The following is a 14,619-nucleotide window of genomic DNA, read 5'->3' as shown; positions in this document are numbered from 1 at the left end:
CACCTTGGGGTTTGGAGACGTTGTTTTGGTGTTTCTGCACAATGCTGCATGGTGCTGACCTTTGTTACACCTATTACAGGTGTGTAATTGGGTCTCACAGTCCTTGATGTTATGTTTCCTGAGGCACCTCGTGCAATGTTGCAAATCTTTGAGTCGCCCAACACGGGCGTCACTATCAGGAAAATTAGGGCAGTGGTACATTGAATGTTTCTCATTGCAGAACAAACATGTTCCATAGCTTCCAGTACCCTTTGGTGTCACGTTCTTGGGTGACACAGTAACTATAGGCTTGGAGGGTCCCACTGCATATACGCCCACACTGCTACTGTTCCACTTTGGTGTTGAATTATATTGTCTAGATTGATTTGGAGTACCTTTGGTACTCTGTGGTTTACTATTATTGGTTTCTGAGGGTTTATTTGGTGGTTTTAATTTGTCATGTGTTCGTAATTGATGAACTACTGACTTTAAACCTTCAGATATTTCATTCATGGATAAGATGCTTTTATTGTAATGAGCACTCATTTGTCTCAATATGTCCCTAGGTATTTTCTCCTGGACAATTATTTTCAAGACCCACTCAGCCCCGTTTGTATCTGCTGTCAGGCTGAGGGCATTGATCAATGATTCTACCTCCAGCTTGAAGACTTGGAGTGAATCAGCTGAAGCCTCCGGTGGGGGTAAATGCAACAGCTCATGAACTAAATGTGATGTTCTTACTTCTGGATCAGCATAATTATCCTTGAGGAGTTTTACTGCCAGATCATAGCCGTCATTAGTTAATCTCAGATGGGATACTACAGTTTTAGCCTCACCTGATAATTGGCCTTGCAAATAAGAGAATTTACTACTCTTTGGTAAAGATTGTTTTGAGTCCACAAGGTCAACGAATTTGTTCCAAAATTCGTCCCAATCTCCCTCATCTTTTCCTGAGAAAGTGGGTAAATTAATTGGAGGGAGTCGAGCTTCTGATTGACTCGTATTAGATGCAACTGTTGTTGTTGCCTTGTTCTGGGCAATTAATTTGACGTAAGGCTCTAATGTGGCCTGAGTGTGATCTTCATAATTCTCTAGATCAACCATAATGTCGTCTATTTCTGTTTCTGATAAATTGGTGTTGGCAAGTTCAGCCACATATGTTGCTATTTGGCATTTGATTTGCTCAAATTTACCTGCAGCTGCTTGATAATAGCTTTCCAGGTCAGCATAATCAACTTGAGATTGTTGTGACAAATCTTCACATTTCTTGATCTGTCTTGTTAAGTGGCCTTTAAGACCTGCAAGGGTTCTTTTCATTCTCCCTGCATTATCCATACTGGCTAGTTGGTGAAGCCTTGTGGGGCTTGTACTTGGGTCGCTCATAATACTGAACAAGTACTGATGGTAGCCTAGGGTAAAATTTCTGCACTCGCTAGGCTGTAATCCTACCTCTACTAGAGGTTAGCACTTAAAATTAATACACATTATATATATACAATCATACACTAATGATTTCAGTGATAAACCAGTGTCACTGGAAGTACCTTTAGGTTAGCTCTTCTATATTACCCTAGGATGGTAGAGACACTAATTAATCACTCAAAGGTGTAATGATCATAAGTAAATTATTATATATACACAACTCAACTCGAGTTGATAAAAATTACACCCAAAATAGGGTCTGGACCATTCATTAATGGTGTTAGGTTGTTCAATATAGTACAACTGACTATGGTAATAATGGGACTAGGATGAACAATAAATAGTTCAACTAGTCCCTGGTAATATCCTACCCTGTTGTGGGTTGACAATTAGTAAATATTATACTGTGATCACTAGTGCAATATATATTAAATAATTTTTTATTTTGGAGAAATAATATACACAATTATTGATAATAGCCTCTTAATTAGCCTCTATAAAACTTCTAATATTATCAAGAAGTATTAAATATTATTAGTGACCTTGCGAAATAAAGTCCACAAAATTCGTAGATAATCTCTCGCGAAATTTAACACCACGAAATCCGTGAACAATCTCGCGACACAGCCACTAATTTGGCTGGCTTTAATATTAGCGCTGTCATTTCACAGAATAACACGCCACCAAATCTGTGGGTGTGCATGAAACCGCTGACGAGGCTGATCTGGGCTGAGGGAGGCTCCTGAGCTCGCTCGAGGCACCGCCGCCGTCTTTGACTGGCTTTGTATAAATCACACTGCACTAGTTATTTAATGAATCCACTGGTTAACTGGTTCATCCGGTACTAAGATGACCAAATGTGGGTTCAAAGGACCAAATAATCCGGTTCGAAGGACCAAATAATGTGGGAACCGACCTGTGAGATTTATATTTATTTAATTTATATGAATTTATATTTACGTTAATTTATATACTTCGATAGCAATTTGTATGATGTTAAGTGGACTGTATTTCTGCAATAATCTCATAATCTCACAAATCGATCCTCTACACATTAGGGGGGTTTATATTAATTGAATTTATATATATGCAGCCAATCAAACTACAGTATTAACTACACATATTGAAGAGGTTCCTTATCTTATTTGTACAGCAGGCCTTAGTCCACCAGGTATAACCAGGATGTAGACACCACATTTTCCTCGGGTGAGGTAGCTTCCATCAACCTGGTAACTGATGCACAAAGCATGCTTCCTCGTCTTGACCTGTCAAAAGGGCGCTAGCTGTAAAGCCAGAATCCTAATATATGACAGCTATATCAGAGAAAACACTGTACATAGAACCATATAGACTTGAGCTTAATTACCTTTAGTATGAGGCGATCTCGTGCTCTAACCAGCTCACCCTATATCCACTGACATTAATGGCCATAAATGAAAGATAAATGGGTTTCGGCAGAACACTTAACTTGAATTTGTTGACAGCGTGTTGATGATGGTACACCTTTGGTTTCCATAACACTTCGTCCAAGTAAATTTAACAGGAGCCGAATTGCTCCCATGCCTCTGGTCTCAGTACAAACAATGGCTGACCACTCCCTCCTCCCTGACGCTACTGGCCTACATTGTCCAGATGACAGTAAGTGATAGAAGGGTCACATTTACTCTACTTTAATACTGATAATTAAGTTAATTTATATGAGATGTTTTTATGATGGTAAAGTCCAAAGACTAATGTATTTAAGAATAATTCCCACCATAATAGGTGGTGAATTTATAACAGTATGTGGAATGATATCCCGTTTTCTATAGACGGAAATTCAACTACAATTTACATTTTCTATGGGTAACTTGTTTATACAACACAGCAATTATTATCTGTCTGTATGATATTATTAAGTGGTGTCGGATTTTCCGACACAGCTCGTTGTTGCCGTGAGGGGGGCTTAGTGGGCGGCTGCCGGAGTGTGATGCTCCTTGGGACAGTCCTCTGTCCTTTTCTAGCCTTGTGCTCCTGCTGCCGTCCTCTCCAATTCTGCTGAGCACCTTTTCCTTTTCCTTCTGTTTCGTTTTTCTCCCCCCTCTTCTCCTATCTGCTTGCCGTTTCCTGCCGACCTTTTGCTTGTTCTTGTTCTTCCCTTGGACTTATTCTATTTTGACGCCCGCATGCTGGAGGAGGCATACTCTTGCACCCGTAGAACTGTAGTACCCGAAGTCGAGAGCGAGGGGAACCTTTTATTGTCAATCCCCCTTTCGTCACTGAACCCGATCTCGACGGACTGTTGGTTCTTAAGGTGGCGTTTGTGGGGCGTATACTCACGATGCACCCCTAGGAGGCCCGGCAAGATCGGCGATAGCTTCTTGTTGGGTGTCCTGCTTCTAATTGTGGTTCCATGGTGGGTGTGGGGACACATTCGTGAATGAATTTTCCTTTTCGTCACGATGATAACCCCTGTTTTGACTGTTTCTGCTTTACCTTCTCAGGCTCGTGGGGTGGGCGACCAAGTCCCCTAGTCGGTCCGTGTTGGAAGATCGGGCTCTGTAGCCTCCGCTGCATTGGGCCCCGACCTTGCTCCTCCTTTGGCCTCTCTGACTCCTTCCCCTGGCTCTCCTCGAGTTGGGTCGAGCCCCAAGCCCCCAGTGGTGACTACCTCGTCCCCTGGCGCGGCTCCATCTCTAGTTGTAACTACTGTGTCTTTTAACCCCTCTCTCTCTGGGGGTTCTCACCGCCGTCCTCGTCACGGCCGCCCTCGCTCGATTCCTTCCAGTTCTGCTACCTATCAAGCCTTGTTTGGTCCCGCTTCGTGGGCCAAATATTTTGATCTCCTTCCTCTTGATTCTGCGCCTCCTGACGATTTCTCCCTCCATTGACATCTCGTTGATTCCGTGGATGCCTCCATTACTTTCAACCCCACTCGTCTCGGTACACGTGTCGTTGCTGCTCCTTCTCGGGATGCTGCTTCCCGCTTGGCTGCCTTATCCTGCCTTGGCGAGACCCCTGTTCGGGTCTCGAAGAATGCTCAGTTGAATGCCAGTGTTGGCACTATTCAGCTCCCGCCCCATGTTGCGACCGGTGTTCGGGACCTGCGCGACTGCCACGACGATATTCGACATATCCTTGCTGCCCAGGGCCATTCTATTCTCCAGGTGGACACGTTTACTCGTCCCCCTCATGGTAGTTGCCGTCAACCCCTCCGGGTTGTGAAGATTACCTTTGATGGTAGGACCCTTCCACCCTCTGTCATTCTTGCTGGTGCCAGGTGCTCTGTCTAGGAGTACATTCCTTCTCCCCGGCTCTGTAACAAGTGCTGGAGGTTTGGGCATGGTGCCCTCCGCTGCTCCGGGACTGTCTCTCTCTGTCCTTTGTGTGGTGGCAAAGGTCACTCTAAGTCGGAGTGCTCTTCTTTCCAGGCTCATTGCCTCAACTGCGGTGAGGCCCATCCTACCTTCTCCCGTGCGTGTGTCTATTACAAGCTTGAGGCAGCCGTCCTCAACTTGAAGCACCGGGAGCGTTTGTCTTTTCCTGAGGCGAGACACCAGGTTCGCTGGATCCCGCCTTATGCTAATATCTCTTATGCTCGTGTGTTGCGCTCTTCCTCTCCTCGTCCTTCCCGCCTTCCTCAGACTCACAACCGTTTCCGGGCCTTGGACCCTGATACGCCCACTGCCCCCTCCTCTGTTCCTTTGGGTTCTCTCCCGAAGGATCCACCTCCTGGTCCTCTGTCTGGGGTTCCCCTTCTTTCTACCCGGCCTGTCTTATCTCCTGTGTCTTCTTCCTCGTCTCCCTCCATTCCTCCTTCCCATCCTTCCCCTTTGTCTCTTGACTCTCCTCGCTGCCTGTCAGTGCGGGCTGATGTCCATCGCTCTCCAAACGGCCGTCATGTGTGCTCTCGTTCAGCTTCTCCTGTTGAGATGCTAGAATCCAATGCCCAGTACGTGGTTGCTGGGACACCTGTCTCTTTAAGTCAGAAGCGTAAGCCTGGCTCCTCTCCTTCCTCCTCCCCGGCGGGTAAGAAGGTTTCGCTTTGTTCCTCGGCCCCAACTTCTGCCTCTCTCGCTCCTTCCCCTCCTATTTCAGTAGTTGCGCCCCCTGTTCCTGCTATGGAGGTTTCTTTAGCCCCCGCTTCCCTCTCGGTTGCTGCCCTTTCTGAGGTGCGCTCCCCTCTTTCTACCCCCCCTCTTCCTGCTGCTGTCCTTGACTGCTCCTCTCCGTTGTCTCCTCTTCCTCCTCCTCCTCCGGACTAATGATCTGTTCTCCCGTTTCCTTCCCTCCATCTTTGCTCAGTTTACCCATGCCCCCTAACCCTGACTTTGCTGACCCTGATCCCGACCCTGATATTCTTTAACGTGCTCTGTTGCTCTTTCGCCTTTGTTTCTTCCTTGTTCTCTGTTTTTGTCCTTTCTCTTCTCGTCGTTGTCCATTCTTCAATGGAACGTTCAAGGTTATTACGCCAATTTCCTCGAACTCCAACTTCTGATTTCGCTGTTTTCGCCCCTTTGTGTCTGTCTCCAGGAGCCGATGCTTGGTGCTCGTCCTGGTCATTTTCGTTGCTATTCCTTTCTCTCCCACCCCCCCCCCCAGCCGTTGTTGGGGCTTCTAATTCTTCTGCTCTCTTGATTCGTGCTGATGTTCCCTTTGTTCCTTTACTTTTTCCTTCACCTCTCCATTGTTCTGCTGCTCGTATCCTTGTGGGGAAATGGTACACAGTTTGTTCCATTTATCTCCCCCCGAGTGTCCCTCTTTCTCTTCCTGATTTGAAACACCTCCTAGACTCCTTGCCGGAGCCTGTGCTCCTGCTGGGTGACTTCAATTGTCGTCATTCTCTTTGGGGTGACGTTCTGATGAATACCCGGGGTCGCCTTCTTGAGCCGTTTCTCCTCTCTTCTTCCCTGTCTCTTCTAAATTCTGGTGAGCTCACTCATTTGGACTCTCGGACTTGCACCCTTTCTTGTCTTGATCTTTCTCTCTGCTCTTCTCTTTACTTAGATTTCACGTGGCAGGTTCTTGATGACCTCCATGGAAGTGATCATTTCCCCATCCTTGTTTCCTTTTTCTCTTTTCGCCCTTCCCTCTCTTTCCCTAGGTGGCAGTTTGCTAAGGCGGACTGGACCCTATTTACCCTCAGTGCTGCTCTCTCTGACCTCTCCCTTCTGCCTCTCTCTCGCGCTCTCCTCCTTTTTCATGACACTGTCTTCAACGCTGCCCTCTGCTCTATTCCTCGCTCTTCCTCTCGGGGTCCACGGAAGTGCGTTCCCTGGTGGAATGCGGACTGTGCTCAGGCTGTCCGCTGTAAGTGTGCAGCCTGGAAGAGGCACCGCCGTAGGCAGACGACCGATTCTTTTCTTTTCTTTCGGAAAGCGCTTTCACATCGCACTACGGACCCGTAGGTGGCCCGTAGGGCTATCCGTACGGCTAAACGTGAATGTTGGGCATCTTATGTCTCAACAATTACATCCGAAACTCCTCTGGCCCAGATCTGGAAGCGTATCCGCAAGATAGCGGGTAAGTTCGTTCCCGATGTTTCACCGGTCCTTCACCTCCATGATACTCTTGTGGCGGACCTGTTGCAGGTCGCTTCCGTACTGGGTTCCCACTTTTCTTCTCTTAGCTCTGGTCTTCATCTTCCCCAATCTTTCCTTCTTCGTAAACCTGTCCTTGAGTCAGGTCCTTTAGATTTCTGCACTCGTCTTCAGCTTCCCTATAATGATCCCTTCTCTCTCTCTGAACTTTGTTCTGCCCTGGCCTCTGCGGTTCTACGGCGGCGGGCTCCGATGGTATTCATTATGAGATGCTTCGCCATCTCCCTCCGTGCACGTCTCAGTATTTACTGAGTCTGTTTAATCGGATCTGGGAGTCGTCGTCAGTCCCTGAGGACTGGCTCGATGCCGTTGTCCTCCCTGTTCGCAAACCGGGGTCTCTGGGTACTTCCCCTAAGGACTTTCGCCCTATTACCCTCACAAGTTGTGTCTGCAAACTCTCTGAACGTATGGTTAACGTTCGTCTGATGTGGTTCCTGGAACACCATCAACTCCTCTCCCCTTCTCAATTTGCTTTCCGCAAGTGCCGCAGCACGACAGATGTCCTGGTGAACTTGGAGGTCTATATTCGTACTGCTTTTGCTGCGAAGACCTCCGTTGTTGCCGTCCTTTTTGACCTGGAAAAGGCTTACAACACCACTTGGCGGTATCATATTCTATCTCAACTTCATTCTTTTGGCCTTCGTGGTCGTCTCCCTCTCTTTCTCCGCAGCTTCCTCTCTCGTCGTTCCTTTCGGGTACGCCTTGGTACCGCTCTCTCTCCCTCTTCAGCAATACGAAGGTGTGCCCCAGGGTAGTGTTCTGAGCACTACTCTTTTTCTGGTTGCCCTCAATGGTCTTCTTTCCTCTCTTTCTTCAGTTGTCTTCTCCGCTCACTATGTCGATGATCTTACCCTTTGCTGTCAGGGTGATGATTCGCCTCTCCTTCAGCACCGGCTTCAATTGCAATTGATGCCGTGTCGTCTTGGGCCACCGATCATGGCTTCAAGTTCTCTACTTCTAAGAATTGTGCCATAACTTTTACGCGGAAAAGGGTCGTTCTTCGTCCCCCTTTGTCACTTTATGGTCATCCCCTTGAGTACAAAGATTCCACGAAGCTTTTGGGGTTATTCCTTGACATTCGTTTGTCTTGGTCTCCCCATATCTCTTACCTCCGTGTTGAGTGCTCTAAGGCCCTTACCCTCCTACGGGTCTTGTCCCATACTTCTTGGGGGGCAGATAGACGCACTCTCCTTGCTTTACATTCCTCTCTCGTCCTGTCTAAGCTCGATTATGGTTGCCCTGCTTACTCGTCTGCTTCTCCTTCTACTCTTCGCCGTCTTGATGCTTTGCACCATACTGGGTTGCGCCTCAGTTCTGGTGCCTTTCGTTCGACTCCCGTCCTTAGCTTGTATGTTGACACTGGCTTCCTGTCTCTCCAAGACCGCCGTGATCGCTACTGTCTTCGCTATCTTGCGCGGTCCTTACAACATCCTTCCTCTCGCCTCTTTCGTGCTTTAACTTTTACCCCTCCTGCGGTTCCTGTTCTTCTTCACCGCCTCCCTCTTTCTGTCCGGTATTTCTAATGTTTCTCCTCGTGTTGTTTCTTCTTTGCCCCCGTGGAGAGTCCCTCTTCCGCGGTTTTGTACATCCTTGTACACTAAAGCTTTTACCCCTCCTACGGTTCTAAAGCGCCTTTTCCTTGAGCACTTTTCTTCTAACTCCCGCTCCGTTTCTGTCTTCACCGATGGGTCTAAGTCTGCGGACGGTGTTGGCTACTCTGTTGTTTTTCCTGATTGCACTTATATGTGTCGCTTACCTCCGGAGACTAGCATCTTTACAGCGGAGCTTTATGCTATTCTCTATGCTCTTCGTCTCCTGCTTTCTCGTTGTCAGTCTTCCTTTGTAGTTGTTGTTGACTCTCGTAGTGCCCTCATGGCTCTCGGGTCCTTTAATCCGGTTCATCCAGTAGTTGTCGAGATCCAGCATTGGCTGTTTCTTGTTCACAGTAAATTTAAGTCGGTTGATTTTTGTTGGGTTCCCAGCCATATTGGTGTGTCTTTAAATGAGCGTGCGGATGCTGCCGCCAAGGAAGCTGTCCACTCTTGTCCCATCTCTCGTAAAGGTATTCCGTATTCCGACTTTTACCCAGTTATCCATTCCTCCGTCCTTACCCGTTGGCAGGCTTCTTGGTTGTCTGTTACTGGTAACAAACTACGTACTCTTAAATGTTGTGTTTCCTCGTGGCCGTCCTCCTTCCACCGTAACCGGCGGTGGGAAACAGTTCTGGCGAGGTTGCGTATTGGCCATACTCGCTTAAAACATGGTCACTTGATGGAGCGCCGCAATGCTCCTTGTTGTCCTAGTTTCATTGTCCCTCTTACGGTCGTGCATGTTCTTCTTGAATGTCCTGACTTCCAGGACGAGCGTGTGTCTTGCATTCCGACCACCCCTCGCGGTCAACTGTCCCTCAATAGAATTCTTGGTGACTCGGATAATTTTGATATCGTTCGCCTTGTAACAAGAGAGCAGTACATAGTACATGAACATCATAACAGCATGAACAGGCCACGTGGAGGATGAACAACCCACAGGCGCCAGACAGGTGGCAGCAGACAATGTAAAAGTTACACCTCTGTACAAGTAAGCCATAGAGTCAGGTCAACGGTCATCGAATCACAAAGAGGTCAGAGTTGATGCCGTCATGATAATCTTCAGGGATTAACCCCTAAACATCAAATGTAGAACCCTCGTGTTCAGCTGAGGAGCAGCAAATCATGGGACAGTCAGTAGAGTGGGCGCAGCCCAGTAGGAAGGTGTGTGTGTGGACTCGGGAAAGGAACATCATCTTCCCAGGAAAACTGTGGAACAACATACGAGTAAGTACGGCTTTCTTGTACTAAAGCACCTCATTCAGTACCCTTGGCCTCTAGTAGGGAATATAGTTAGGGAGTGTCTTATTTAATTATTTCTAATAAAGTCAGATATTAAGTGTTATTCAATGTGTATTAATGGTTCCTTGCCTTAGTGATATTGGGCCTACCGTCCCCTTTGCCCTAGTGACCTAGTGCTCTTAATTATTCAGTACTCCTCCCCCCGTTCGTCTTCCGTGTTGAGGTGTTAGAATTGGGTGTGTCCCGCCTTATTCTTGTGTACTCTATAGTTCCAAAGTGGTCAGGATTATTCGAGTGTCAGGCCAGGATCCTTGTACCGTTCAATTGTCCCCTACACCTGTCCTGGTAGGTTATTCCATCTGCAAGACCTACGACTCTCACTCCGGTCCCCTGTCCGGTAACTCAGGGTGGTGGCAGCGTCACTCGGTAACACATACGATAGGCTGTGACTACGATTATCTCTATCTTTCTGTCTCACTCTCCCTCACTAGTGTCTCACTCTCCCTCGCCCTCACTCGCTCTCGTTCTCCCTCCCTTGCTCTCGTTCTCGCTTTGCCACACTCTTCCTCTCTCTCTCTCTCGCTCGCTCTCTCTCGCTCTCTCTCTCTCTCGCTCTCACTCCCTCTCTCTCTCTCTCTCTCTCTCTCTCTCTCCTTCCTCTGTGTACTGGTTTACGTCTTCGTATGACGGCCCGAGTGTTAACATCTTACATGATCGCTAGCATCTGTTATTACCATAGAAAGAGCGGAGATTGCACGGATAGCTCAATGGTAGTAGCGGGGTGTGCGGTCGAGTTATTACAATGAGGGTTATTACAGCCTTATGCGTTTTTGTTCTCGTATTGGCATCCTTGGTGATATTTAGTGCCCTCTGATTATTTTGCGCATTTGATGGTGCTACATAGCCTTCCCGGTTTTGTGCCTTCTTTTGATAATTACTTACTTACTTAGGCGGCAGCACTGCCTTAGTTCACTCTAGTTCACTCACAACGATCTTTGTCACCAGAGGTTACCTGATACCAGTCTGTTTCGCTCTGGTGATTTTGTCACTATAGGCTTCTGAACAATATATTCACAATCGTGATTCTGGCCGAGTGTGGGAATATCGAAAAGACGCTGAGTTAACTTGACGGTGAGGAATGGACGGTGTTCAGTCTATTGGCCGATAGACAGAACAGCACACGTCCTCTGTGTAAGGGCTCCCTCACGTGAATACTTTGCAAGGGCTGCCGGGCATCTCGTGGCACACAACACAAAAGAGCTAGAATTTGACCAATAGCGTTGCAGCAAATGAGCGGGAATCAATCATAATGAGCGTTCGATGATCAGAAGGAGAGGTGACATCACGAACACGTCACGACCACGTCATAGTTGTTATTCTCCATTGCGCCGGTTGACCCCAGAGGTCAGACGGTCGTTGGCGCCTCCCCTCTGTGTCTTCTCATGCTGGCCCCAGCCAATGTACTCACTGACCCTTGGAGGCAAGTATGCTTAACTTCCCTGTATCTACTTCCTGCCTGGACATACGGCGGCCTCCGTATTATGAAAGTGTTCCTGGTTAAGTGGGCATTCTGGAGATACCCAACATGCCAGTTTACTATCCAGGATTAAGAGAGATAGGGCTTGTGCACGAAAGATCGGTGCACTGTGCACTGCAGTGAGCCATTTCAAGTCAGCTGTGGGAGAATCTTGAAAGACATACTCTCACAGTCTCATAGTTTTCTACCTTGTGGTTCAAACTCACACTATATCTTGTACTACCCATTTTCCCTATATTACAACTTAAAACATATATATTCACCAATTTAATCCCCTCTGTCAATTTGTATTGTAATTATTTGTTGTATATAAAAGCTTGTTACAATATTCCTTTTCATCTTACCTAATATGTTAGATTAAGGAGCTGCTGCCCGAAATGCTATGCGTGTTAGTGGGTTTTTAAGAATGGAAAAATACCAATGTTATGTAATCTCACTAACCCTTTGTACATTCTTTTGAATAAAAATTATTATTGTAATTATTATAAAACACTCGTTCATCTAGGGCGTTACTGATTAGTAATCAGTATATTTTCAACGTAATCTCAGTGAGGTCAATGAACCTGGGCTCTCCAGCAGCGTTCTTGACAGTTATTGCCTTGGTCCAAAATAACGATCCAGATGTTGGAATTTGTCCCTCACAGATGTTGGTGCAGTCACTTGTTAACAGTACACAACGCTTATTTTCAATTTCTCTAAGCTTAGACTGGTCAGTTAACCAGCTGGTCAGAACTAACAGAAGTTCTGAAAATGGTGACTGTGTGTCACCTAGGGAAATTCTGGGTGACACAATTTTCACCTTTTTTAAAGTTTCAGCATTACTAGGAACACGAGAAAGAAGCTCTTCGCAAGCTTTCACTAAAAATTTATGACATCTTTCATAATTTTATCTGTAAGTGGCTAGAGACGTAGAAAATTCGTAACCAAAGTCCACTTTCTCCAGGGGGGGCAGATAAATGTAATTAAAGTCCTAATTAACATCAAGCTTGGCATGATCAAGATGCAAGAATTTTCCGAGTATTCCAAAAGTGAAGTTTTCTAACTCAGTGTGACTAACTATAACTAACTATACTGATGTATTTCGTTTTTTTGATAAAGTAAAAAAAAATAGGATTGCTTTGTGGAATGTGAAATATAGCTATTGGGATGATTAGAGTAAATTAAAAATAGTTGCCTTGCAGCATACTTATCACAAGGGGAAAAAGCGAATTAGTATTGTTCCTTACCAACCATCGTGTTCCTGACAAAGCTATAAACTATAAGGGATCTTTTCCATCATATATGTCTGTAAATCTCTAGATAACTTTCTCTTCTGAATGAAGATCTGTGGAACCATCTGTAGTTTTCTCTTATTATAAAGTTGATGCTGGAAGGAAATTCTTCAGATGCATGAGAACAAACCAAATGCAAGGAATTTGGTTTGCAGATGCAAATGCAGGTGCATTTGATAAGAAATTTCATGAAGAAGGATTGCTTGCATAGACATTACCCTGGATGCAGCATTAATGGCTTCAAAGGTTGGGAAGTCAGTCGCCTCTGGGGAGTATTACCTTACCTTGCGGTTACTATTTCTTTCCAAGCTTCCGGCTTCCGAGGATCGCAGTTGGACGCAACTGTGACTTACAAATATTACATTATAAATGCATAAATAATAAGTCACTGACTTTAACATTAGTAGCCCAACTCATTTTTATGTTAGTCCAAAAAGTCACAAGTAGCGAGATTAAACATTTTCGAGCGTAGAGCTCTCAAAAGTACCCTAATTGGGCTACTTTACCCATTTATTTCACCCCAATCTGGAAACATTGGATACATTTCACAATCTGCTGGCTCCTCCCTCCAACTCTGGAGCTGAAACCGAACACCACCACAATAATAATGTACTGTAAAGAGATATAATTTATTTCACAAAAATTATGAGATTTGTAACAATGCTATGCATTGCTGCTGTGACCTGACACGTAAGTGTTATTTTGGATACAGGGAGGATGGGGGGAGGGAGGGAGGTGGGCTTATATTACAAAAAAAAAATCCTAATATAACAGCAACTTGACTACAGTATGGTGTTGCCAGAAGCGAACATATTTTTATAAATATTTTCAAAATTTTCGATTGTTTTAAAATATTTTAAAGAATATCTCATTTATGTCCCCTTATATAATTGTGGTCTAACCAAGGCATGACAGAGCTGATGAACACCACCTGTATTTACCGTATTATAACGCCTCCAATTATGCATCTTAATACTGTATACTATTTGCCTTATTTTAAACATTTGGCAATTGATATCATCTTGAGGTAATTTTGGGGCTTAGTGTCCCCGCGGCCCGGTCCTCGACCAGGCCTCCACCCACAGGAAGCAGCCCGTGACAGCTGACTAACTCCCAGGTACATATTTACTGCTAGGTAACAGGAGCATCAGGGGGTGAAAGAAACTCTGCCCATTGTTTCTCACCGGCGGCCGGGATCGAACCCGGGACCACAGGATCAAGCGTCCAGGGTTCTGTTCGTTCAGCCACCGGCTCTCCATTGGATTAAGATCCTTACCAACCATGACTCTAAATAAAATATAAATAATAGCCAACAGAAATTAGGAAAGACGGAGGAAACCTTCTGAATACCTTATCTGTCTTCATATTTCTTCCTCAGGAGGAAAACTATTGGCCATCACACCTTGCTGAGCTGAACACCCGCTTTGACACACTCGACAAGACACTCAACACTCGCCTCGACACCCTCGACCAGCAGCTGCGCCACACACATCACCTCATTAGCAAAATGATGTCTACATTTGACAAAACAATCGGGAATAAAAAGGAATGATGGCAATAGGAAGTGAAATATAAAGCTAAAATGTTTGTATTAATCATTAATTTTAATAAGTAATAAAACCAACTGAAAGGTTGCAGTTCAAAGATAAATTGTCTTTACCTCCAGTCCTCGTTTGCTTATGTACAAGTCCCTCCACACATTTGTATACACTGTCCAGCAAACACGGAGGACCTACAGAGACTATATATAAACTCAGCAGCAGATATGGAGATTGAGATTTATTTGTTTCCCTCAATAAAAATTCTTACACTTAAAAGAACTATTAAACAAGAGAAAAGAATGATAACAGCAAGCTTAGCTGTCTGTTGTAATAGTAATATCATGTGACCTCTGGGAAGACTGTATTGCTATAACTCTTTGTGCTATGCTGTGGACTGTATCTTCTCTTCCTTAAGGGACAACACTGAGAAGGTGTCTCAACAACATCAACATATTTACC

General features: G+C 45.5%; 1 protein-coding gene across 1 annotated transcript in view; it reads left to right on the top strand.

The window, feature by feature from the left end:
* Positions 1-14,269, top strand: part of LOC138353164 (trigger factor-like) — a 152,718-nt gene extending 138,449 nt beyond the window's left edge. Inside the window, exon 6 of the mRNA XM_069306030.1 lies at positions 13,998-14,269. Within this exon, the coding sequence (XP_069162131.1) occupies positions 13,998-14,171 (174 nt within the window). The 3' untranslated portion in view covers positions 14,172-14,269. The remainder of the gene's footprint in view (positions 1-13,997) is intronic.
* The last annotated feature ends 350 nt before the right edge of the window (positions 14,270-14,619 follow it).

The sequence above is a fragment of the Procambarus clarkii genome, chromosome 56 (genome assembly GCF_040958095.1).
Source record: "Procambarus clarkii isolate CNS0578487 chromosome 56, FALCON_Pclarkii_2.0, whole genome shotgun sequence".
In the NCBI taxonomy this organism is placed as follows: Eukaryota; Metazoa; Arthropoda; class Malacostraca; order Decapoda; family Cambaridae; genus Procambarus; species Procambarus clarkii.
The sequence above is the reverse complement of the archived record's forward strand: the minus strand, read 5'-3'. Positions and strand labels throughout refer to the sequence as shown.